The following is a 27,326-nucleotide window of genomic DNA, read 5'->3' as shown; positions in this document are numbered from 1 at the left end:
GACCAATGTCAAGGAATCTATGTTTCCTCTGAGTTTTAAAGTTTCAGGCCTTACATATAAGTCGCTAACCTATTTTGAGTTGATTTTTGTGAGTGGTATAAGATAACGATCCAATTTCATCCTTTCGCATGTGGATACACAGTTTTCCTAACACCATTTACCGAAGAGACTATCCTTTCCCCATTGTGTCTTCTTAGTGGACTATGCCTGCGTTTATTTCTGGGCTCTGTATTGTCTCATTGATCTCTGTGTCTATTTTATAACTATCATATAATCCAACAATCCCACTTCTGGGTAAATATCTGAAGGAAATGAAATCACTATCTCAAAAGGATATCTGAACTCTCAAGTTCGCTTTAGCATTATTCATAATAGCCAAGACATGGAAATAATCTAAGTGTCTATTACACACACACACACACACAATGGAATATTGTTCAACCATTTGCAAAAATATGGATGAAACTTGAAGGCATCATGCTAAGTGAAATAAGTCAGATAAAGACAAGTGCTGTATGAAATCACTCATATATAAAATATTAAAAATCAAACAATCAAATAGGAGAATGGTGTAGGAGCTATTAAGTGGGAGAGATAAGGAGATGGTGGTCAAAGGATTCAAACTTTCACTTAGAAGATAAATAATTTCTGGCAAACTAATATACAGCTTAGTGGTTACAATTAATAATAGTGTATCATATACTTGGAAAAAAAAAGAAAAGAAAAACTGAGCAACCATATACATGCGCACAAACTCAAAAATGCTTTGTACTGGAAAAAAATTAAAAAAAAATACCCTGAAACTTAAGAAAAAGAAAAGCTGTGTTATTTCTATGATTGTTAGAAGTATCTTAATTCAGTTCTATTCATTTTACCTTGTGTACTTTCTTGTGTATTCCAAGTAGCCTACCCCTGTGTCTCATCTGCCATTAAATGCTATTAATTCAGTTGGTTCAACAAATATAGATTGAGCGCCTATCATATATGACTGTTTCAGGTAGTAGAGAATGGGGAGCATACAAAGGTAACTGCCCTGGAGTTCCTGTTGTGGCTCAGAGGGTTGGAAACCCAACTGGTGTCTATGAGGATGCAGGATCGATCCCTGGCCTTGCTCAGTGGGTTGGGGATCAGGTGTTGCTGCAGGCTGTGGCATAGGTTGCAGATGAGGCTTGGACCTGGCATTTTTGTGGCTGTGTCATAGGCTGGAAGAAGAAGAAACAAAAAAGGTATCGGCCTACATGAAAGTTACTTTGTATGGGGAAAAGACAAATGAAAGCTAAGTTAAAAGTAAATAGTGGAGACTGACTGATAGTCATAAGTGTTGTAGAAGAAAGGTCTCTTTTAGGAAAAAATAGAGAAACACAGGCCATTGAAAAATTGTTTGGTCAATAATAGAATGAGGAGGAGCCAATAAGAGAGGAAGAAAAGAAGAAGAAATAGAGTCAGAAAGGCCAAAAGCAGTTAGTGACTCAAGGATAGAGTTGAATTGCTCTAGTTGACTAGCTGACTGCCTGTGATGGAGAAAATTTAATCTAGGAGAATATCTATTATATTTAACAACTGGAGGTCACCAATGACTGATAAGAGTAATTTCATTTCAATTTGGAGAGGAAAAACCAGCTTGGAAGAGAATGAAGAAGACGAGGTCAATCCTGAGAGGATTTGCTATAAAGAATAAAAGAGAAACTAGGAACTTGTTAGAGATGGATATGCTGTCAAGCGGAACTTTCAAACATGAATAAAAGCAGCTAAATTATGTGTGTATATTGTCGAGGCCAAACCAGTTGCTAAGTCCAGGCAAACAGGTGATATGTCCCATCCCCAAAGTCAGGCACACTGCTGCACAAAGGCAGTTTGGGACCTTGGAGCATTTCCTGGAGGCAAGTCTAAGTCTGACTCTTTCTGAGGCTTAGACTTGTTGGACTTGTCCCCTCTAGAACCTTTTGGCCACTACAAAGCTCTGCCTTTGTGAACCTGCCTTAGGATTCTGTAGCTGGGGGATATTACTCCTATCCTGAAAGTCTTTAATCTCTTGTGAAGTGCACTGCAGTGATTCCCAAGCTTTTCAAATGAATTTTCCCAACAAATATTTCTTACTTTACCTTCCAAATATTTGTTCAAGCAGATATTTTTTAAGTTTAACATTTGTAGTTAGGTTTATAAGAATAACTGTGCTAAAAGTGAATATATTTTTTTCAGACAATATAAATTCCCCATTTTCTGATCTCATTACTCCATCCTCATCCTCAACCTGACCTAGTTATTAATTAATGCTTCTAACTACTAATCCTTATTTCACAGATGAGGAAATCTAGGTGCAAATATGTTACTCGCCTGATGTTAAACTGCAGTCAGTAGGAGAAATGACACTTGAACATGGGTGTCTGAAATGCATTTAAGAAAATTAATAATACAAAACATATATATATTTCCTTCATTTCCCCTCCTTTTTTTTAAAAAAAAAAAGGAGGGGAAAAGGAGAGAAAGAGAAAATTTAAAAGTCTAAATTTTTGTGGAGTTCCCGTTGTGGAGCAGTGGTTAACGAATCCGACTAGGAACCATGAGGTTGCGGGTTCGGTCCCTGCCCTTGCTCAGTGGGTTAATGATCAGGTGTTGCCGTGAGCTGTGGTGTAGGCTGTAGACGCGGCTCAGATCCCGTGTTGCTGTGGCTCTGGTGTAGGCCGGTGGCTACAGCTCCAATTCGACCCCTAGCCTGGGAACCTCCATATGCCACGGGAGCGGCCCAAGAATTAGCAAAAAGACAAAAAAAAAAAAAAAAAAAAAAAAAGTCTAAATTTTTCTAAGTGTTATCATGCAAAGTTATTCTGGACATCAAAACACTGGATATGAAAATATCACAGAGCAAACTGCCCTTCATTTGCACCGTTTAATTCTACAAGTGGAAAAACATTAAAAAGGAACATAGGGCAGTCAAATAACAGCCTTTTCTCTTGGAAGCTATTTAAAATATTTAATGGTGAAAAATTACAAAATAGGAACTTTTTAATGTATTTTATCAATAGTTGAAGAACATTCTACATTCATAAAATAAATTTAACTATAAAAGTATAAGGTGGAATTTAAAAATACACATAAAGAGATTTATATGAACAATAGACTCAGTAGTAAAAGTTATGTCATAAAAACTCCCAAGTTTATTATCTATAATAAGATATACAATAATATAATAGCATAATGTAAAAAATTTACTAAAGACCTTTTTTGTTACTGGCCAACACACCCCCACAATCCTTCAAATAACTCATGATCAAAAGAGCATTAGCTGCAGATCATTGGAAAGGAACGTGTGCTGAGAGTCAGAAATATGAATGCTAGACACTAACCTGTGGGAAAAAATATTGCACCTCTCTGAGCCTCAGTTTACTCATCTGTAAAGTGGAAAGATTAGAATAAATGACCTCCATGACCTTCACAAATCTGATATTCTGAGAAGCCATATTTGAAACCCTTCCATTTGGAGAACTATGATGTGATTAATGAAGCAGGCTCTTCTCTAACTGCAGAGGACCTCAGTGCTCTCTTCCACAAAATGACGGTTCTCTTTTCAAGAGATTTCTAAGTAACCAGCCATATGTTACTGAAATCCAAATGGCAGGTGGATTCTTAAACTAGATCCTACACCAATCTGAAGTTGCATACCAGCAGAAGCAAAATGAAGAACGTAGGCACTCCATCTCAATTACAGAAATACCATAGAACTATTTCTTCTAAGCAGAAGGCACTTAAATGGTAATAAGAAAGCATAATTTTACCTGAAAGTCATAAACCTTACTATTTCACTGAAAGACAAAATAGGAACTTGAAGAGTATCCCTTTTAAGGTTCTTTATTAATCATTTTAAAAGTACATAGAAAAGATAATTGGATGGCTTCAGAAAACACATTCAGAAACACGATTTTTAAGAAAGGACTATTTAAAAAATATGAGTCCTACACACATGCTTATGGATTTAAAATATCTATTCCATGTCAATATATTAATAATGTACCACCTCCAAAAGTATACCATGTGATGTTATTAAATAATATTCAGATAAGAGTTCTGTGGTTCAGTTTTTAAAACACCGCATTTCTTTCCCAGAGGATTTCTCAGAGACTTTAAAAAAACTAACAGAAATTTAGAATTCTCAAAAGAAATTCATGCAGTGTTCCCATGCTTATGTAACTATAGAACTTTTTTATGGGGCTAACAGTTTATGAAACAGTTTGGTATAAATTCTCTATTGGTCTCGATGAGAAATCTATAATTTAAACAAAAAGATTATGAGAATGCTTCCTACCAGTCAAGTCTTATTGCAATGGATACCCATACAATGAACACCTTGACATTTTAAAACAATGATCACCTCTAAAGGGTAGACAAGTCTCAAAGAGCAGCTGATGTAAGAAAATAGTTTTAATTTCAAAAAAAGATTTCTTAATTTGGACATGATGTCTTTATCTCCACTTAGATTAATATGATGAAAGAGCAAATGAGGGAAGTATAAGTTAAAAAAGGAGTAAAAAGAAAAGGAAAAGAAAAAAAGAAAAAAAATCATTTAAAAAATTGATTCAATTTCAATTGAATTGGACTCTTTCTACCTGGCATGCAGTATTTCCCAGCTGGTTTCATTACAGTATTCTAAGTCATGAGATTGTAAGAATTGTAAAAATCTGTAGCAATGGATGAGACTATGAACCAGGCCATTAAAAAATATTCTTGGGAAAACTAATGTAAGGAAATATGCAAATGTGGGTTCCTACAGAAGCAATGATAAAAAGGAACAAGAATGAATAAGCTACCTTCTCCTTTGAATAAAAAGCTACTCTACTCTAACACCAAGTGCTATAAAGCAGTCTCAGTTATTCACTTACTGACTCATATTTTTAAGCCTGTTTTGCTGCAGTAATTGTCCATATTCATAGCAAGAACCAGGTAAACATTTTAGTATCATCAAATTGTAATGATTACACATTTTCATAAGTGATGACACATATCTGCGAGAACTATCACCACCTCTTGAGTGAGACCCCATGCATTATGCCTACTTGGCTTGTGGCTGCTGGTGACAGAAGCAACAGTGAACCGTGCTTAACTAACCATGCACAGGCTGTAGGGGCATGTACTGGGTGCTTGAAAGTTCGTGATAAAGGTCGGCATTCTTATCTCCTGAGAATATCAGTAACATAAAGCATTTATTATCTATCACACAGAAGTGGGAAAGTGACCATGATCCAAGTCAGGGATCAAACACTAGCTGGCTGTTAATCCAGTGTGGTGCAACAGAAGATGTGGAATACTCTTTCCTAATATGCATGGAAGTGTATCAGATAAAAAGGACTATACAGACTATAAAATGAACTTCAGAGTCAAAGACTCTACATAGTAAAATGTCAGCACTACAAAATTACAGAATGATTGGAATAGCTTAAGCTAAAAAAATTTTTTTGTTATATTTGAAAAAACATGTTCTAGCTACTAAAAGTTTGAGTATAATTCATGGCAACACAATGTTCCTTTAGTATATATGGAAATGATGCTACAGAATCTTTAGTCAAAAGTTGTACTGAGATTGAAATTGTAGTGAAAGGTTTTTAAGGATGCATCTTCTCTATCTTGACCAAGGGTGCACATTTGTGACATAATTAGCTGCAATTGAGGATACAATCTGGGCTCACACAGACTGGATCAAAGCTAATTGGACTTTGTGGCAAATGAACTCATGACCTAGACCTCATTAGTCATGATCTAACCAACTGAGTTTGTGGGCCTAGAAAATACATGTTGGCAGGAGATATTTACTTTGAATTATTTCTGCACTTAAACTGGCCCTATAATTCTAAATAGTCAACTTTAGAGATGCTGTGTTTCTAAGGTTTTGTGAATGAATTCACTTATCTCACATTTACCTTCTATGTAGAAGACCCTAAGGGCATTGATGAAGCAGTTTTAAAAAGCACAAAGCAATATGCAGAATTCAAAATCACCAATAGGAGAGGAAAACACAAAAAAACATAAAAAAATTACAGCACATAATTTTACAGTAATAACTAAAATTTTTTATGATCCAAGCCATACCCACAACCTACACTGCAACTTGCTGCAAAGCTGGGTCCTTAACCTATTGAGGGAGGACAGGGATAGAACCCGCATCCTCATGGATACTAGTCAGATACTTAATCCAGTAAGCCACAGCGGGAACTCCAGTAATAACTAATATTTATAGAGTGTTTACAACTTCTCGGAAGCTAAACAAAACTCTTTTGATAAGCTAAATACCTCCATGTTTCATAGATGAGAAAAGTGAAGCAGGTTGCGTACCTTTCACAAAGTCACACATTAGTAGTCACTTCTCTCTACCTTGAGGCAATGATCAAAGACTGTGACAGAAACTAGAGAATTAACTCTCTTAACACCCATTCCAACTGTCCTCTTCGCTTGCCACCATCTACCACACAGACATAAAGGCTACAAACCTGCATTCCTAGATTCCTCTGCAGCTGGCTACTGCTTTGTTACAGAGTTATGGCCAATGACATATAAGCAAAGGTAGCTGGGTGTTTCTGGGGAAGCCTGTGTGTGTACATATTTTATACATGCATGTACACACACACACACACACACACACACACAAACACACACTTACATGTATCCTCTTCCCCTTTCCTCTTCTTGCTGTCTGGAATATAGATGTGATGATTGTAACCAAAGAAGATTTACTACCATACCAGAAAATCTTGGACTTGATATTCCTGAGGTGCTAAACTGATATCAGCAATGGACTAAGAGGAAGTACAGTTGTGGATGTTTCCAGAGGCTCATTTCCTGTCATCTTTAGGTAGCTTAGCACTAAGCTGGCTCAGCTGGTCTGAGTTAATCCTAATAGAAGAACAGACTGATGGAACTGAGCTTCAGAGGCACCCACTCCTCCTTTGTAAGAAAGCCATTTTTTTCTACTACTTAACCAGTTAATGTCCACTGCCCCTGCTCCCTAGAAATATGTAGCACTCTGGGAGCCAGAGACCTTCTACTGGAGCAGTTTTTATGGCACCAGTCTAGCTAGAGAGGTCTGCTTTATGCCAGTTTGTAAGATTTTCTTCAATAAGACTTATTTTATATTTGTACCACAGAGTGCTTGTTATTTGTACAATATGCTACCTCCAGATTTCTTTCACCTGACAAAAATCAAAGCCCCAATTTGTTTAAAACCTCTATTTGTCAGATTGTCTTGGATTCTTAGTTGACAGAATGCTGTAATAAATGAAAAAATAAAATGTTATGGAATTGAAGAGTGATAAAAGCCCTCCAGTGAGGTCTTATAAGGCTTTACCTAGGATGTCTTTGAACTGGGGGGAAAAACTAGGTAGCAAATGGTACATGCTTGAACAGGTAGAGTGTATAATGCTTTTTTTTTTTTTTGGTCTTTTTAGGGCCACACCTATGACAAATGGAGGTTCCCCAGGCTAGGAGTTGAATTAGAGCTGTAGCTGCCAGCCTACACCACAGCCACAGCAACACCAGATCCTGGACAAACTGAGTAAGGCCAGGGATCAAACCTTTGTCCTCATGGATACTAGTCAGATTCGTTTTGGCTGAGCCATGATGGGAACTCCTATAATAACTTTACTCTGGGGTTCTTGTGACAAATAGATCACAGGGAAGGATGAAGTGACAATACAACTGAGTGACTTCTAGCAGAATCTAGAATCTAAAAACCCATTTATTTTCCCTGATAGCATAAAGGTTCAAGTGGCATCTCTACTTTTTTCCTTGCTATAGATGTCAACAGTGGTTTGGATTTACAGTACAGACTCCAAAAGCAGGCTCCATGATGTCCTGGCCTCACACAACAGGTAAAAAAATATTCACAGTGTGTCTAAATACATAAAGCATATAGATTCGCTAGGGAAACAAAAATTTACTGACCCATTATTATATGCGTGTCACCTAAAAAGATATAAGTAAAATAATAAAATGACAACAGTTTGCATTTAGGGAGAGTTCTTTGTATGATAAACATAAATAAGCATTCATGGCATGATGCTGGAAGAGAAAGTTTGGGTACAGTGCTGCCTTTACTGTACAGGGGAAGAATATGTTAACTGCAAAAGAGTCAGGGTCCAAGTCACAAAGGAGGGGGTGCTGTGTCAGTCTACAGAGATATCACTACACTGGGTATAGCAGCTTGAGAAGAAAAGAGAGAAGGCAGAGAATGACGCAGAGAAAACAAACCACAACTCCCAAAATAGTGAGGCAAGAGAGGGGAATACTTGGCGAAACCTACACAGCCGGTTGTTCCTATAAAAGGTACAAGATGAAGAAGGAGAAGTAGGAAGGGGGAGAATCCCAAGGTGGAGAGTTGAAAAAAAACTCTTCTATTAACAGTAAGTAGCTTTATATTAGTTTACAGGAAACACAAACAAAAAAAATCACCTTATTGACAAAAAGTATAGGTTTTACAAGATATTATTATAATATAGAAATCACCAACAAGGGGTAAATTTTTCTCAACCTAGAGAAAACTATTAAATGGCATAACTATGTTCATAATTTAAAATATCCTTCCAAGGTTAAGTGAGAGGAAAATGAGCACATGTTCTTAATAATCATAGACGAAGCTCTACACGGCAGCTGAATTTCAATAATTCTAGTAAAAAATCACTGTGAAAGTAAGGAGACAATTTGGGATCAGTGGAAGGTGTCAGAAAGTATGTTACTCTTCTCTAACCGAGTGGGAGAATGAAAGACTGCACACATAGACTTACATTGCTCCATTGGTATAGACAGTATCGCTGCCTTCCACATACTGCACCTGAGCTGGATAGACATGCTGGACCTGCTGCACAGTCTGTACCTGCTGCACCTGGAGAGCAAATATGAGGATCTTGGTGAGAGGCAGATATGATAGAATGAAGATACAGCATTAGATTTACTGCAGCAATTTCTCTAGGGTGTTAATAAACATGAACATGTTTTATGATGAAATCTATTAGACTCATGCTAATTTCAAGCTGGTTCATGCTGGGTCCAAATCAACTGCAGCATTTATGCTGAATAAATTCTTTAACATTCCTGCAGGTCTATATGTTTATATACATTTCAAATATTTAGGATGAAAATTCTGAAAAGTTCCACGCTTATTTTGATGACTTATGAAATTCTCTTCACCTGGTTTGTGAATGCTAAATTTATTTTTATTTTTATTTATTTTTATTTTTATTTTGTCTTTTTGCTTTTTCTAGGGCCGCTCCCACGGCATATGGAGATTCCCAGGCTAGGGGTCTAATTGGAGCCGTAGCCACTGGCCTATGCCAGAGCCACAGCAGCGCGGGATCCAAGCCGTCTGCAACCCACCACAGCTCATGGCAACACCAGATCCTTAACTCACTGAGCAAGGTCAGGGGTTGAACCCACAACCTCTGGTTCCTAGTCAGATTCATTAACCACTGCACCACAACAGGAACTCCCTAAATTTAGTTTTTAATTAAAGAAATTCATGAAAGGAAAGTTTAAACACTTGAATATAGGAAAAATACTACAATAAACCCAATGTACTCATCATCCAAGATGAATAACTATCACTATCACCAGACCTTCCCCTTTAACTCCTCAAAGGATTATTTAAAAGGGCAGACCTCATATAATTTCACTGGTAATATTTCATTTTTTTCCTAAGAGAAAAAAGCTACTTTTAACATGAACACAATACTAACACACAAATAAAAACTGAAGATTCCTTAATATCATATAAAATCCAGTGATTTTTCAAATTTCTCTAATTATTCCAATATCTTCTTATAGATGGCTTATTTAAATCATATCAAAACTAAGTCTACATGTTACTTTTGGTTGATATTTCCTATCTTTCTCTTCTATTTTCTAACAGTTTCCCATCCTTTTTTATACCTTAACTACCAGTTATTGAAGAAGTTGGATTATTTATCTTGCAGAATTTCTAGAATGCTAGATTTGGCTGATAGCATCCCTGAGATGTAACTTAATAAATTCCCCTATCTCCTGAATGTCCTATAAACTGTCAGTTAGATAGAGAGCCTTGAATAGGTTCAATTTTTTAAAAGCTGTGTGCTTCCTACTGTATTGTATAAGTTGTCATAGAATAGCTGGTTGTCTCTCTTTCTGCAACATTATTTGATCAGGGGGTTCAGGTGCTGTCAGCTGAATCCATTGATTATAATGTTTCCTATCCCTGTTTTACCTAAGGATAGCACTTGTTAATTATGACAGTTTTCTGAGATATTATTATGTTTTCTTTTTTTGGCTGCCTCAGGCATATGGGGTTCCCAGGATCAGATTCAAGCCACAGTTGCAACCCATACCACAGGCGCAGCATTGCTGGATCCTTTAACCCACTGTGCCAGGCTGGGCATCAAACTTGCATCCTGGCACTGCAGAGATGCTGCTGATACCACTGTGCCACAGTAGGACTCCTAGAGATATTTCAACTATAAAAGTTACAATCTTATGGTAATTTGATTCTGTTATTCCTCTTCATTTATTATTAGTCTTCCATAAAATAATTCCTCTCATTAATTATTTTGTTACTGTGAAGAAGAGTAGGATAAATATACAGTTCATTATTTACCAGTACACAAAATCATGATTTTTTCCCCTTAACTCCCTCCCCAAGGTGAGAAATGTGGTTTTTACTTTGATTGTGCTTATATGCTTATGATTCTTAGCTTTTGAACATAGTGTATTTGATGTTTTTTAAACACAGTAGTCATTTCTTTCCCTAAAATTGTCCCATCTTTGACCAATGGTAGTCCCTTCAGAGGGCGTATCTTTTGACATGACCACAATAACTCCCATGCTTTCTGTTGTGATAATGTGTTCCAGACTTATCTCTTACATTTCCTGACCGAGTTCTGGAATCAACCATTTCTTCAAAAAGCCCTGTTTATTATTTAGGCATAATATAAATATGTCAAAGCTGTTTGGGAAAACAACATATTAACAGGAAACCTGTCTGACAACTTCATGATTTCTTCTACAGAAATATTCACCATCCAAAGAGTTGCTGTACAATATTATTTTTAAACATACAGTTTCTAAGAGCAAGAAGGTAGGAAGAAAAGCATTAATGATTGTGAAATGTGAGGTAATTAAATTATGGGAAAACCATTCTGTGGAATATATAAAGTCAATGTTAAAGAATAAAGTAAAAAAAAAAAGGAGTTTTCGCTGTGGCGCAGCGAAAACAAATCTGACTAGGAACCATGATGTTGTGGGTTTGATCCCTGGCCTTGCTCAGTGGGTTAAGGATCCCGCGTTGCTATGAGCTGTAGTGTAGGTTGCAGATTCAGCTCAGATCTGGCGTTGCTGTGGCTCTGGAGTAGGCTGGCAGCTGTAGCTCTGATTAGACCCCTAGCATGGGAACCTCCATATGCCACGAGTGCGGCCCATAAAAGACAAATGACAAAAAAAAGAAGAAAGTAAGATTGATTGATATGTACTTTAAAAGCAAGATCTCTAAGATACATATTTTAAGTGAAAAAGTTAATGCTGTTGAAAAATACAGTAATTTGATTTATATGTATTTTGATTTATATGTAATTTGATTTATATGTATATATCTGCATATATGGGCCTATTTTCATATCAAACTGTGGACAAAATATGCAAAGCAATGTTTTCAGCCATTTCACAGAAGATATCATACAATTATGATCCTTAAAAAAGGGAAATAAATAAGATGAACCCTACAAAGACCTTGGATTTTGATCTGGATGCAATCAGGATGCAGAGGAGGAAGAGAGAAACCAATTAGAGCATCAAGGTATCACTGAGGTAAAGAGATAGATACCGGAATTGGGAAGGCTGAGTCACCTAAAATTTGGGGGAAGTATCACGGAGGGTGTTAATCAGAGAAAGAGATTCAGAAATGTTCACAGAGATCCCCTTGAGTCTGATGCTGAACACTAAGAGCACATGTATAGAGTGCTGAGATGCTCAAGTTCTGACCAGTCATAGTGATATGACCTTACTGAACACCCAGGGCATTCTGTAGAAACACCAGTAGGGCAAAACCTTAGAGGAAACAAAAGAAGAACAAATGGAACAAATAAAATACAACAAGAAGTTAGAGTTAAATGTAGCTATATCTATAATTACACGCAATGCATAAGATTTAAATCTTGATTGTCATAATGGGTAAAAATGTAAAATCTAACTATACACGCTTCACCAGAACACACTTTAAATATACAGAGAGATACAGGTTAAAAATAAAAGGATATGAAAAGACAGCCTTTGCAAACACCAATCATAAGAAAGACAGAGCTGTTACATTAATATCATTCAAATTAGACCTAAAGGCAACATAGATTACTCAAGGATAAAGAGGGAAATTTCATCAATAAAAGTATCAAGAAATAATACATTTAATATATATCCTATATGTCTTTTCATCTAAGAATAGTTCCTAAATAACATGAAGCAAAACCTGAAATAATCAAATGTTCTTAATTGATTTCCTTTGTGGGGGCCAATATGGTATGGTGACAAATTCAGTTAATTCCTAATTGGGAGAACTGATTTTAAGTCTTTTAAAAAGACTTTAATTAATTAAAAATACTTAATTAATAAGACTGATCTTAAGTCTTCATGCTTACATTGCTATTTATATATTGAGATAGTCAATTCACCTCTTTAAATAATAATTTTTTATGTTATAATAAAAATTGTATCTTCTCTATAAGGGATTTTTGTAACAATTGAAAACCATTAAATGCATATATAAAGCATGGCCTATGCATATATGATAATTTTAAGAAAACCTGAATAATGAGAAACATTATCAAAAATCTTCAAAATAACAATCTCATCTTCTGTATCTGTGCGATTTTCATCTTTATATTTCACTTGGTTTCAGCCATAAATATGCATAAGAAATGTTCATCAAGGGTTCCTTCAAAAAGCATGAGATTCTATAAAAGCAAAATGAAAGTCAGAAAGTATCAAGAATCTTGGAAAAGAAGTCTGGATAGAGGCTGGCTAACTTATCTAGGAAAGCAATACATAAATATATCCCTTGATTACACTGACACTTTATAGGACAGGGTAAAAACAGGTCATAATTATTTGCATTATCTACCTGCAAATATTGTTATGTTTTTCATTAAAGAACTGATAGCAGAAGACCAAATTAAACGCTGAAAATACTGAATTACAGCATATTTTAGAGGTAACACAATTTTCATTAGTATCCTATATGTATGGATTGTCTACCAATCATTAGAAACTGAGCCAAAGAGGCCTATGAAACAATTTAGTGATGAGAAATGGAAATGAACAAAGCATCTATAGTTTGTCTCAAGGGTATGATGACAGAGGAGGAAGTAAAAGAGGGGTAAAAAAAAAAGAAAAAGAAAAGCGAAAGGAAAAATACTTTATGTGTTAATGTCTCATTTCACCAATAAAAAGTTAAGATTCTTCAAGATTTTTATTTAGTTTTTAGTTGAGGGTTATTTGATTTTCTTTATTTTGGGGGGAAGGGAATAGTGGGGCTCTATTATCAGTAAAGGTGCAATGGAAAGCCAAAGAAATGCTCTCTTCTACTTCAGATTAAAATCATTCAGCTCCAGAAAGAGAGCTATGTCTATGGAATCATTCTACAAAGACTTACAAATCCAGGCACAGGATGGAAGTGCAGAGATAGAGTTATATTTATTCTGTAATGAATTCCCAAAGATTCAACATGGTGTAAAGACACTGTAAATATTTATCGCTCAATAATTAAATAATGCTTTACACCTCGCAAAGAAAATGCCCGGTGAATATTTGTGAAGTTTATAGTATTCTAAATGTAGATAAATGTGGATATTCATCTATACAAACAAACAAACAAAAAAAACAAGGAATGCTTATTATTCCAAAATGAATTGCTGTGATTACTTTTAATACCCTTTAAAATATCATTAAAGACCAAAGGTATAAATTTTAAAGAAAGTTGTATGCTATTTTCTCTTTCCTAAAATAATTAATTGATTCACTTTGTTCAAATATTATTCAATATTGTTATGTTAAAGGTTAATTTCTGTTTAAATATTTATTAAATTTTTATCTATTATAAGTTTATTTTCTATTTTATTCGCCATAAAGTTCCTATTTAGTGTAGGAACTATTCAGGTAGCAATGCTGAAAGAGATGAGGAAACTAGAATTCTGTAGACATGTTATTACTGTTCCCAGTAACTGTATTTTCCATCCATCTTTGTGAAATATATAACTGTCACATTTTACTGCCTCCCCTATACAGGATCACAGGGGAGAAGAAGGAGATGATAAATAAACTAAGTAGGAAATTAATTTTCTCCTAATTTCACTGTCTTTCCTCGTGTTTCCAAAGAGAAGGGAACAAATACTTTTCACCAGCTGAATTTTAATAGACAACAAAATGGTGAAAACATGAACTGAAAAGAGACAGACAAAAGTGGAAATAACAGAAATAATCAACAATTTACACAATTAACTGTTCAGTTAATAAAAATGACCTTGAGCTAATTTCAAAGGTTACCTTGTACATATCAGAATGTTGGTGGTAATGAAGTCTAACCATAGCAACATTCTCTACAAGAAATTTATCCATTCTTTGTCAACTGAAGGAAAAAACTATCCCCCAATATAAATATATGTAACAATGTATTTACATTCACAGACACTAAATGAATTAAACAGCTTAATACTCTGTTATTAATACATATATAAATGAAAGCACCTCATTACTATTCAAATGTAGTATAACAAACATATTTGCTGATTTTTGTGCATTTTTATAATTCTTATTATTTATAAAAAGAAGTGAGTACCAAAACATACTACATACCACAGGAAAATACGCTAGCTGAACAGAATCAATTAGCGTATTTTGAGGACAAATTTATACAATATGTTGTTTTGCATGTGCTTCAAGAAAAATAAAATGAATCACACTTCAAAACAGAAATCCTTTTCAATAGTAAATGAAATCATTTTTAATTGTTAAGCCTATTAGTCAGCTAAGAACAATATTACTCTTTTTATAAAAACCTCTTTATTGTACCAAGGTATTCTTTGCCTTTCTTGTACAAGAGCATTCCTTACACATTTGGTTGGCACCAAAAACTTCAAATCTTCATACTTAGCACTATCAAAAACTGCATTAAGATGATTCTAACAGACCCACAAGAGATATGAAATTGCTCTTAGTGGATTAAAAACGTGGACTCTTAGAATAGCTATGTTAGGAGTTCCTGTTGTGGTTCAGCGGAAGCGAATCTGACTAGTATCCATGAGGACATGGGTTTGATCCCTGGCCTTGCTCAGTGTGTTAAGGATCCGGCTTTGCCGTGAGCTGTGGTGTTGGCTGAAGACACGGCTGGGATCTGGCGTTGCTGTGGCTGTGCCCTAGGCCAATGGCTACAGCTCAGATTCAGCCCCTAGCTTGAGAACCTCCATATGCTGTGGGTGCAGTCCTAAAAAGACAAAAAAAAAAAAAAAAAAAAAAAAAAAAGCAATGTTAGAGGCTGTTGTGTGACTGACAGTGAAACAGAAGGAAAAGGTCCGCATGGAAACTGCTGTTATTAAAAGGGCAGAGGGGAAGTAGGACATCCAGAGTAGCAACAGAGAGTTAATTAGAAAAGCTACCTTGCAAGAAAAGAGAAGGAACATAACTAATTCAATATTTCTGGACCAGTAAAACCATAGGGAATTGAAGGAAATGAAGAAAGATAAGTCAACAAGTTCAACAGGTACAGTGTGAGAAGAAAAGATGCGACAAAAGAAAAGAGCATAAGGGAAAAAATAATTCCCTTTACAGGAACAAGTTATGGGTACAGAGATCAAAAACCTAAAATCATTTCTTTTCAATTTTGGTTAAAAGTAAATTATCTATTACAATGCTATTTAATAAATCTTGCCACAAGAAAATCTTAGAAATATTTTAAATGTTCAAAGTAATTTGCATGCACCTGATGTTTATACTTTATGATCACAAGGTCACAGTGAACAAAGAGCATGACTAAATGACAGGACAGGTTAGGAAAAAAAAAATGTAACTTAAACTCTCTCCTTGTTCTTGCTGCGAAAAGAACAAGATTCCCTACATCTTTAAAGTTAATTTACAAAGTTCTCCCTGGGATATTCAGTGATAACCACAAAATTTCCTGTTTAATCTTCTAAGACTGGTAGCCCTCCACTTCAAAGACTGTGATGAATGTAAACTACTAAAAACCTGGGTATTGTTCATTTAATGACAGAATTCACTTTACATAGAAAATGGAATTTGTTCATTTACATTGTGAATTCATTCCCTTGCCCTGTGTTTGTTGACTCTCTCACTTATAAATTATGTGGTTTCTTTTTTTTCCCCAGAAACACTCTAGCGATATCTTTGGATATAACTTTCTTACAGTAAAAATGATGCTTCTAACACATTCAAAACTAACAAATCACAAAGCCTGCTTCTTCAACAGGGTTAGAGTTAAACATAAAACTTATAGGAATTATTTACTAAAACTATGTGATTGCCAAAGGCAACTACAAGTTGTCAAAAAAAGGTTACACTTGGCCTTGTGAACGCCAATAATGTGTCCCAGCTCAGTCTCTCATACTTCTGACCATTTGATTTTTTCTTTTTAACTTTTTGCTGTTTAGGGTCACATCAGTGGTATATGGAGGTTCCCAGGCTAGGGGTAGAATTGTAGCTACGGCTGCCGGCCTAGACCACTGCCACAGCAACCTGGGATCCAAGCTGTGTCTGCAACCTACACCACAGCTCATGGCAACCCCGGATCCTTAACCCATGAGCGAGGCCAGTGATCGAACCCACAACCTCATGGTTACTAGTCAGATTTGTTTCCACTGAGCCACAATGGGAACTCCCCCTGACCATATGAAAATGAAGGAATCAACTGGGAATGAAATAGTTCAATAAATCATCACTAACTGCCTACTATCTATCTTCCTGCAAATACCTGATTACTATCAAAGAGCAGGAAGTACATGAACAAAGTGAAGCAAGTTTCCAAAGACAAGAGGGGAAATGTTGCTGAGAGCAGGAACATGACTCAGAATAGATGTAGTTTATAATGATTTGTCAATGACAAATTCATTAGATATTACATAAAATACATAAACCTGTTTTTGTGAGTCAAAAGGAACAAAGTAACAACTACTTCCTACAAATCAGGAACATTTTTTGCCTTGATTACAGTACTGTCTCAAACATCATTTCCCTTGGGGCCTAGCAGGACAGATCAATACTAAGATTCTCCTAAACTAAGTAATAATTTCTGGGGGAAGAAATTTACTAAATAACACTCTGGTAACCAGAAAGAGCAAATGAGCTCCGTAAACCAAGCTCATTGCAGTATTAGATGTCTTTGGAATGGGAGGCTCCTGTAGTCTTTCTAGTGATAAACAAAACTACAGAAACTTAGAATATCAATAAAGGTAAGCAGAACATCAGAAGATCTAACTCTGCCTAACATACATTTTGCAACTCTAGACTGACCATTAGAATATGAACTTTAACTGTCTTCCCTAGTAAGAATGCACAGATGCAGATATAACTCCCAATGTCTATGGTAATGAGGCATATTTGCAGGAGAGTTGAGATGATGACTCCCTCGGGGTAAAGCACAGGGAATTAAGAGAATGAATATTAAATGTATGTGCTTTGTAGTCAAACATTATAACCTAAAATAACAAAATTTCGTTATAGATGATTGTTAAACTAGTGCTAAAACTGTTACTAATAATCATATACATTATTATTTCATTTGTTCCTCACAGAAATTCTGAGATGAATTAAAGATGGTAGGCATTTTTGCTCCCATTTTATAAAGAATGTTATAAGTACAAAGACAGAGTGACAACCCAAAGACATCGTAAGTGACAGGAAGCAGTGATTCCAAGTATTCTGAATCCAATCCTAGAATTCTTTCTACAACACCAATGTTTTCCCAAATGTGGGATTAATGATATAATTGATACAGGGATAAGACATTAAATAAGTATGAGCCATATGCTAAGGATTTATTCCATTTTCAATCATCTTTAAATCATTCTGATATTTCAAGAAAAAGATCTCAGTCTTTACCATCTCTGACACTTAACAATCTTACTTTTTTTTGGTCTTTTTTTTTTTTTTTAAGTCTTTTTGCTATTTCTAGGGCCACTCGCGGGGCATATCGAGGTTCCCAGCCTCCAGCCTACACCAGAGCCACAGCAACACAGGATCCGAGCCAAGTCTGCAAACTACACCACAGCTCATGGCAATGCGTGGATCGTTAACCCACTGAGCAAGGGCAGGGACCAAACCCACAACCTCATGGTTCCTAGTCGGATTCGTTAACCACTGCGCCACGACGGGAAATCCGACAATCTTACTTTTAAAAGGAAAGTAGGCTCCATTGTTTGGTGTTGTCAAGCAAGAGCACTTATGCCAAATCATATAATATTATCACATTTTTATTGTATTTAATTTTATATTTATCTTCCATTTATGTCAAGGGATAGTAGTTTTTCATTTTAGGCAAAATTATAAGGTTTTCCTTATTAAACTAATTCATTTAAGCCATTTTACAGAAAACTAGTAAGTAAAAAAGTAGCTATATAGAGGACTTTGGAAAAAGCAAAAATCATTAAGCAGTTTGCAAAAGAATGAAAATTAAAAATACTATACTGCATATCATAGGCTATAAATCATACTTTTAATAATGACATAATTTATATCCGGGTATAGTTGATTTACAGTGTTGAGTCAATTTCTGCTCTACGGCATAGTAACCCAGTTCTTTTTTTTATGCTATCTTCCATTATGTTCTATCCCAAGAGATTGTAAATAGTTCCCTGTGCAGTGGAGTAGGACCTCATTGCTCAACCATTCTAAATGCAATAGTTTGCATCTAACAACCTCAAACTCCCTGTCCATCTCACTTCCTTGGCAACCGCAAGTCTGGAGACCTTTATATTTAATAAATGAATTAAAATAGAACTCGTTACTTCATTGCATCAATTTATTAGTTGCTTAAATTCCTAAATAAAATGATTAGTAGCCATAATATTACCTTATAAAGGGTCCAGTTAATTTTGAAGCAAACTTGGCATATCACCTAACTTTTAGCAATATTGCATTTTATTTATCCAAATATTATTATAATAAAAGTTATACCTAAATACAGTTGCATAAGATTCAAACAACAAAGAAATAATCAGAGCAAAATGAACCTGTCTCTTGGTTTATGCTCACACTCGTTTCCAGCTATTCCCTTCCTGGAGATAATGACTAACCATAGGACAGTATGCATTCCTCCAACACCCTACCAATAAACTCACCTTCCTATGTATTTTTGTCCTTGTACTAGTCAGGAGAGGTAACACCAATTGCAACAACAGACAACCTCCAAATCTCAGTGCTTTAACTTTTACATTTTGCATCTAACAGAGGATGCAAGAGGTCTGCTCCACATGGTCACTTTAGAGACCCAGATTAATAAGGCTCTACCACTTTGTACGTGTGTCATCCTAATGTAGCCTTATAGGAGCAGAGAGATTATAGAGATGCCATAATAGCTCCTAAATGCCTTGACTCACAAATAATACATGTCACTTTTGCTCACAATCCACTACTCAGAATATGCCACAGGGCCCAATCTAATAAGGGGAAACACAGAAGTGAACATTTTATGTATCTGATAAAATACCTTTTTGTTCAAGAGTACATTTATGAACCAGGTAAGATATAATGTGTTTTCCTGCTACTTGCTTTTCTTCACTTAACAATGTATTTCTTGGAGTTCCTGTCATGGTGCAGTGGTTAACGAATCTGACTAGGAACCATGAGGTTGCGGGTTCAATCCCTGGCCTTGCTCAGTGGGTTAAGGAGCCGGCGTTGCTGTGTACTGTGTTATAGGTCGCAGACGCAGCTCAGATCCGCGTTGCTGTGGCTCTGGCGTAGGCTGGTGGCTACAGCTCCGATTTGACCCCTACCTGAGAACCTCCATATGCCTCAGGAAGTGGCCCTAGAAAAGACAAACAAACAAACAAACAAAAACAATGTATTTCTGAGCTCTTTTCATACATGTGTGTGTGTCTGTGTATACACGCATGCATAACTATTTTTATTGGTTTCTTAGTATGCTATAATATAAACATTAACCATTCCACTACTGATGAATATTCAGACTACATTTTTTCTATTATAAAAAAGTGCTATGAAGAAAAAATACATCTAGTTTTTATCAAACATTCTCTGGAGTTGATCCACTCCATATATTTACTTGTCATTCATTTCTCATGTTTTGTGAATAGCCTTTTTATATCCGATATCCATTTATCTACTGCATAGTTTGTCTTTCCCTAAGGATTTAAAGGATCTTGTTAAACATGAGGGAAAATTTATTCCAAAGTATTTTATGTTTTTCCTTTAACTTTGTATATGGTGTTCATTATCTATTACTTGGCAAGATATATCAATGTTTTTCCTATAAGGCTTTTGATGTTTTATGTTCTACAAAAGATGATCTTCCTCTTTTTAAGATTTTGAAAAAATATCCTCCTGCTTTTGTTTGTTTTGGTTTGTAGCTTTAAAACCAATAGCTCTATAATGTATTTTGGGTATTAAAAGTACACCTTTATTTTTTCTACACAGATATCCTATTTTTCTTAACACCATTTATTACCTTATCTTTTTTTAAATTGAAAGGGTATGTCTATCATGAACTAAGTTTTCATTTATACATGGATCTGCTTATTTACTCCGGGTCTGTTATCGTTTAGCTTTTTATTACTAGAGCTTTGTAGTATTTTATAAGATTAGGTAAAATAAGTCCTTTCTCCATAGCTGTTCTTGTGTATATTCTTTAACATTAACTTTAGAATCAGCTTTTCAACTTTTAAGAAAACCCTGCTGAGTGTTTTAGCTAGATAATTTTGGTTATATTGGATTACGCTTGCTATATTGAAATTATGCTTTAGTTTGGGGGGAGATGTGAATTCTGCATAGCATTACACAGTGAGAAATCTCTGGATGAAATTTCTTCTCATCTAGAAATATATTAGTCTCATCATATATCCTTTGTAGCAAAAAATCTAATTTTAAAATTTAGGCCTCCTTAATGGTCTTTCATGGGTTACATGCTTCACCCTAGCTGACTGGTTATAAGTGACCTACTGTGAAGACTGATGCTATTTCCCAAAGTGAATGGTTGGCAGAATTCTAAAAATCCCTCTGCCGTCAGATTCCAAACCTATGGAATTCCTGTAACCTATGAATATGATGAGATATCTCTCCCATGATTGCATTATGTTATACAGCACAGTTGAGCTTAAAATTGGGATGGACAGAGCCTCACACACCCTTCAAATGAGAGTGCCTCTTGTGCTGTGAGTAGAAGAGGAAGTCCAAGAAGCAAAGCAGAGAATGCTTAAGCATGCATGTTTGCAGAAGTAATGTGGGCAGCCTCTAGGAGCAGAGAGCACACCCCAGCATAAAGTCATCAAGAAAACAGAGACCTCAGTCCTATACCTTGAAGGAAGAAAGTGAATGTTAACAACAACCTGAATGAGCTTAGATGTGAATTCTTTCCCAGGACTGCTAGATAAAAGCCCGGTGTGACAGACACCTTAATTTCAGTCTTATGAGACCTGGAATATAGAACCCAGTCAAGTTCACTCAGGTTTCTGACCTACAGAAATTATGTGATAATAAATGAATGTTGGTTTTAAGCCAATAAATGTCTTGTAATTTTTTACACAGCAATAGGACACTAATCCAGATAGACTCCAAAGCCACTGCAATTGCCATTTTCTACCTCTGGATTTTCAGGATTTCAAGGAAAAAGAAAATATAGTCAGAACCACTTCCCCCTTCCTCTCTTGTATTCACATTCATATTCCCTAATTAAGAAATACATGCCAACCAAAACCTTTAATTTCCTGCTAAGTTGTGAGGCTTTGGGGAAATAAAAAGCTAATTCTTCCTCAAAAAGTTTAAGGAATAGGATAAAATGAAAACAAAAGGGACTTCAAAGTCATTGGGTAAATATCCTAAAGAAAATTAGGAGAATATTAATTTATATTAAATCCTAGAATAAAAATCTATTTCACAAGAGACCAGAATTTATATACTAACCAAGGTTCTTTAAGTAATTTAGTAACAGGGACTAAGATGTTTAAAGGCAAATACAGTATTCTGGTAAAACGGTAATTAAACAATACTTTCAATTCCACTGGTATAAATTATTATTCTACTATTTACCTTCACTTTTAAGTAAAAATGCAATTTATTATATAGTATGTTAAATTTCTAGAACTCTCCATAACCTAAGAAATACTGAATTATTCATACTCTGAAATCAGTTTAGGGAATTCTGAACTGATATAAGGCTGAATTACATAATTTTATAAAAGATATGTTGAAAGAAAATATATAATGGTACTCAATAACAAGACTGACAATAAAATAAGCTTTGCTTATTTGGTCTGCATGCTTCTATACTATTTGAATCCTTTTAAACAAAATGTATTGCATGTAGTTCTTGGGTAAAAGTTTTAAAACAAAGGAATAAATAAAGTAAGAAAAAAGTTTGGTAAAGATGAAAGATAATTTTAATTTCAAGGCAATTAAGAGCAACATATTAAGCTTTAGAATCTGAAAACAAATTAGAAAAAAGTAAAAAAAAGAGTAGAAACAATTTAAAGAAAATAATGTAACATGGAATAATGGTTAGCTACTTGTTAGAACTGTTATGGGAGTTAATTAAAAAGAAAACTCATCCATTGCCCAAAAAATTTCTAGGGTGATTTTTTTAGTCAAAAATGGTTTTTAAAATTATTGACCTTTCCGATACTGTTCTTCTCAAAACACCAATCTCTATGAAATACAAATAGGAGAACTGCACTGATGACTTAGAAACTGGTATCCTTCTCTGAAATTTTAACAGATGGAGTTCCCATCATGGCACAGCAGAAACGAATCTGACTAGGAACCATGAGGTTGCAGGTTCAATCCCTGGCCTCGCTCAGTGGGTTAAGGATCCGGTGCTGCCATGAGCTGTGGGTGTAGTGTAGGTCTCAGACTTGGCTCAGATCTGGCATTGCTGTGGCTGTGGCATAGGCCAGTAGCTGTAGCTCTAACTAGACCCCTAGCCTGGGAACAGCCATATGCCACGGGTGTGGCCCTAAAAAGCAAAAAAAAAAAAAAAAAAAAATTAACAGATGGTCTTATCAGGATGATGGACAGGGATCTTATTTTCTCAATTGATTTTCTCTGATATCTCCTTGGTTTTTCACTCAGTAAACAAAAGGTATTATTGATCTAACTACCAGTTTGTCAGTGCGTGGTAGTAACAAAGATTACAGTCAATCTGACAGTTGTTGGGAAAAGCACATCTAAAATCTACTTCCCACTTGCCTGGCGATTTGCATGGAACCTCAAAGAGGAGAATGATTTCTTTGAGCTGATGCTCTGTCCACTCCTAAGCACTGTAATTTATAATTTAAGTTTCAAATTTTGACATTCATTTACATCTTAGTACAGCTAATTCCCCTATAGCAACAAGACTAGTTCTCATGTAGAGGATAGAGAAAGAATTTCATTTTGTATGTAAGTCCCATGAAGGCAGGAACAATATTTGTTTCTTCATCCTACATCACAAAGCCTGGTACACTGTGATAGTAAATACTCAATAAGGATTTGAGGAAGGGAAGGAGGCAGGTATAAAATGAAATTCAAAAAATAGCTGTGAGTTGCCAAGGGACAATAAGAACAAAAATTCACATGGGTAAATGGTACATCAGGGGAAGAAAATGTACAAAGAAGAAGGTGATAGTGAAGGCTGCAAGAAAAGTTCAGTTCTCATACTATCCTAAATATATCTTATTTTTCTTTACTTCATGACTTGCTTATTTAATATCTCCAATAACATGCTATTTTAAAGGATAAAATTCACTGGAATGGTAGGAAAAAAATTCTACTATGAAATGCTGCTTCCTTTTATTTCTTTTACTTCTCTGATTGCTGTGGCTAGGACTTCCAGAATTATATTGAAGAGTAGTGGTGAGAGTGGACATCCTTGTCTTGTTCCTGATCTCAGTGGGAATTCTTTCAGCTTTTCACCATTGAGAATGATGTTTGCTCTGGGTTTGTCGTATATGGCCTTTATCATGATGAGGTAGGTTCCCGATATGCCCACTTTCTGAAGGGTTTCTATCAGAAATGGGTGTTGGATTTTGTCAAAGGCTTTTTCTGCGTCTATTGAGAGGATCATACGGTTTTTATTATTCAGTTTGTTAATGTGGTGTATCACACTGATGGATTTGTGGATATTGAAGAACCCTTGCATCCCTGGGATAAATCCCACTTGATCATGATGTACAAGCCTTTTAATGTATTGTTGGATGTGGTTTGCTAGTATTTTGTTGAGGATTTTTGTATCGATGTTCATCAGTGAAATTGGCCTAAAGTTTCTATTTTTGTGGAGTCTTTGTCTGATTTTGGTATCAGGGTGATGGTGGCCTCATAGAATGAGTTTGGGAGTATCCCTTCTTCTGCAATTTTTTGAAATAGTTTCAGAAGGATAGGTGTTAGCTCTTCTCTAAATGTTTGATAGAATTCACCCGTGAAGCCATCTGGTCCTGGACTTTTGTTTGTTGGAAGTTTTTTAAACACAGTTTCAATTTCAGTTCTTGTGATAGGTCCATTCATCTTTTCTATTTCCTCTTGGTTTAGTCTTGGAAGATTGAACTTTTCTAAGAATTTGTCCATTTCTTCTAAGTTTTCCATTTTATTGGCATATAGTTGCATATAGTAGTCTCTTATGATCCTTTGCATTTCTGTGGTGTCCATTTTTACTTCTCCTTTTTCATATCTAATTTTATTGATTTGAGTCCTCTCTCTTTTTTGCTTGATAAGTCTGGCTAGGGGTTTATCAATTTTGTTCTTTTCAAAGAACCGCCTTTTTGTTTCATTGATCTTTTCTATGGTTTTCTTTGTTTCTATTTCATTGATTTCTGCTCTGAGCTTTATGATTTCTTTCCTTCTACTAACTTTAGGTCTTGTCTGTTCTTCTCTCTCAAGCTGCCTTAGATGTAAAGTTAGCTTGTTTATTTGGGCATTTTCTTGTTTCCTGAGGTGGACTTGTATTGCTATAAACGTTCCTCTTAGAACGGCTTTTGCTGCATCCCATAGGTTTTGGAGTGTCATATCTTAGTTGTCATTTGCTGCTAGGTATTTTTTAACTTCCTCTTTGATTTCTTCAGTGATCCATTGGTTGTTTAGTAGCATGTTGTTGAGTCTCCACATGTTTGTGTTTTTTGCAGTTTTTTTCTTGTTGTTGATTTCCAGTCGTATAGCATTGTGGTTGGAAAAGATGCTTGATATGATTTCAATTTTCTTAAAGTTACTGAGGTTGGATTTGTAGCCCAGGATGTGATCAATCTTAGAGAATGTTCCATGTGCACTTGAGAAGAATGTGTATTCTGTTGCTTTTGGATGGAATGTCCTATAAATATCTATTAAGTCCATCTGGTTTAATGCTTCATTCAGGGCCTGTGTTTCCTTACTGATTTTCTGTCTGGTTGATCTGTCCATTGCTGTAAGTGGGGTGTTAAAGTCCCCCACTATGATTGTGTTATTGTCAATTTCTCCTTTTAAGGTTGTTAGCAGTTGCCTTATATATTGTGGTGAACCTGTGTTGGGTGCGTAGATATTTAAAATTGGTATATCATCTTCTTCGATTGATCCTTTGATCATTATGTAATGTCCATCTTTGTACCTTAAAATATTATCCATTTTAAAGTCTATTTTGTCTGATATGAGTGTTGCTACTCCAGCTTTCTTTTGATCCCCGTTTGCATGAAATATTTTCTTCCATCCTCTCACTTTCAATTTGTATGTGTTCTGGAAGTCCTAGCCACGGCAATCAGAGAAGCAAAAGAAATAAAAGGAATCCAAATTGGAAAGGAAGAAGTAAAACTATCGCTATTTGCAGATGACATGATACTATACCTAGAGAATCCTAAAGACTCTACCAGAAAACTGTTAGAGCTCATCAACAAATTTGGCAAAGTCGCAGGATACAAAATCAATACACAGAAGTTGACAGCGTTTCTATATACTAACAATGAAAAAGCAGAAATGGAAATTAGGGAAGCAGTCCCATTTACCATAGCATCCAAAAGAATAAAATACCTAGGAGTAAACCTACCCAAAGAGACAAAAGACCTGTATTCTGAAAACTAGAAGACACTGATGAAAGAAATCAAAGATGTCACAAATAGATGGAAAGATATACCATGCTCGTGGATTGGAAGAGTTAATATTATCAAAATGACTATACTACCCAAGGCAATCTACAGATTCAATGCAATCCCTATCAAATTACCAAGGACATTTTTCTCATAACTCCAACAAAATATTTTAGTTTGTTTGGAAGCACAGCAGACCCAGAATAGACAAAGACATCCTGAACAAGAAAAATGGAGCTGGAGGAATCAGGCTCCCGCACTTCAGACTATATGACAAAGCAACAGTCGTCAAAACTACATGGTATTGGCACAAAGACAGAAATATACATCAGTGGAACAGGATAGAAAGCCCAGAATTCAACCCATGCACCTACAGCCAACTACTCTATGACAAAGGAGGCAAGGATATACAATGGAGAAAGGACAGCTTGTTCAATAAATGGTGCTGGGAAAACTGGACAGCCACATGGAAAAGAATGAGATTAGAACACTCCCTAACACCATACACAAAAATAAACTCCAAATGGATTAAAGACCTAGATATAAGACCAGATACGACAAAACTCTTAGAGGAAAACATAGGCCAAACACTCTGACATAAATGACAGCAACGTCTTCTCAGATCCACCAATCAGAGTATTGACAATAAAAAGAAAAATAAACAAGTGGGACCTACTCAAACTTCAAAGCTTCTGCACAGCAAAGGAAACCCTAAACAACACAAAAAGACAACACACAGAATGGGAGAACATCTTTGCAAGTGAATCGACTGACAAGGAATTAATCTCCAAAATTTATAAACAACTTCTGCAGCTCTATACCAAAAAAACAAGCAAGACTATCAAAAAATGGGCAGAAGATCTAAACTGACAGTTCTCCAAAAAAGACACACATGATGGCCGAGAAACACATGAAAAGATGTGCAACGTCACTCATTATTAGAGAGATGCAAATCAAAACCACTCTGAGGTACCACCTTACACCAGCCAGAATGGCCATCTCCAAAAGTCTACAAACAATAAATGCTTGAGAGGGTGTGGAGAAAAAGGAACACTAGTACACTGTTGGTGGGATTGT

General features: G+C 35.6%; 1 protein-coding gene across 23 annotated transcripts in view; it reads right to left on the bottom strand.

The window, feature by feature from the left end:
• The window catches only part of RFX3 (regulatory factor X3), a 306,998-nt gene that overhangs the window by 114,651 nt on the left and 165,021 nt on the right, over window positions 1-27,326 (bottom strand). For all 23 annotated transcript variants that reach the window (XM_084986795.1, XM_021064169.2, XM_021064230.2 and 20 more), the window contains one exon: window positions 8,766-8,863. In XM_084986795.1, coding sequence (XP_084842921.1) covers window positions 8,766-8,863 — 98 coding nt within the window. The remainder of the gene's footprint in view (window positions 1-8,765; window positions 8,864-27,326) is intronic.

The sequence above is a fragment of the Sus scrofa genome, chromosome 1 (genome assembly GCF_054392235.1).
Source record: "Sus scrofa isolate SSC_HxYL_T2T_F1_AM1 chromosome 1, Sscrofa_HxYL_maternal_Yorkshire_Landrace_v2.0, whole genome shotgun sequence".
Classification (NCBI taxonomy): domain Eukaryota; kingdom Metazoa; phylum Chordata; class Mammalia; order Artiodactyla; family Suidae; genus Sus; species Sus scrofa.
Note: the sequence above shows the minus strand (reverse complement) of the source record. Positions and strands in the feature narration are given on the sequence as shown.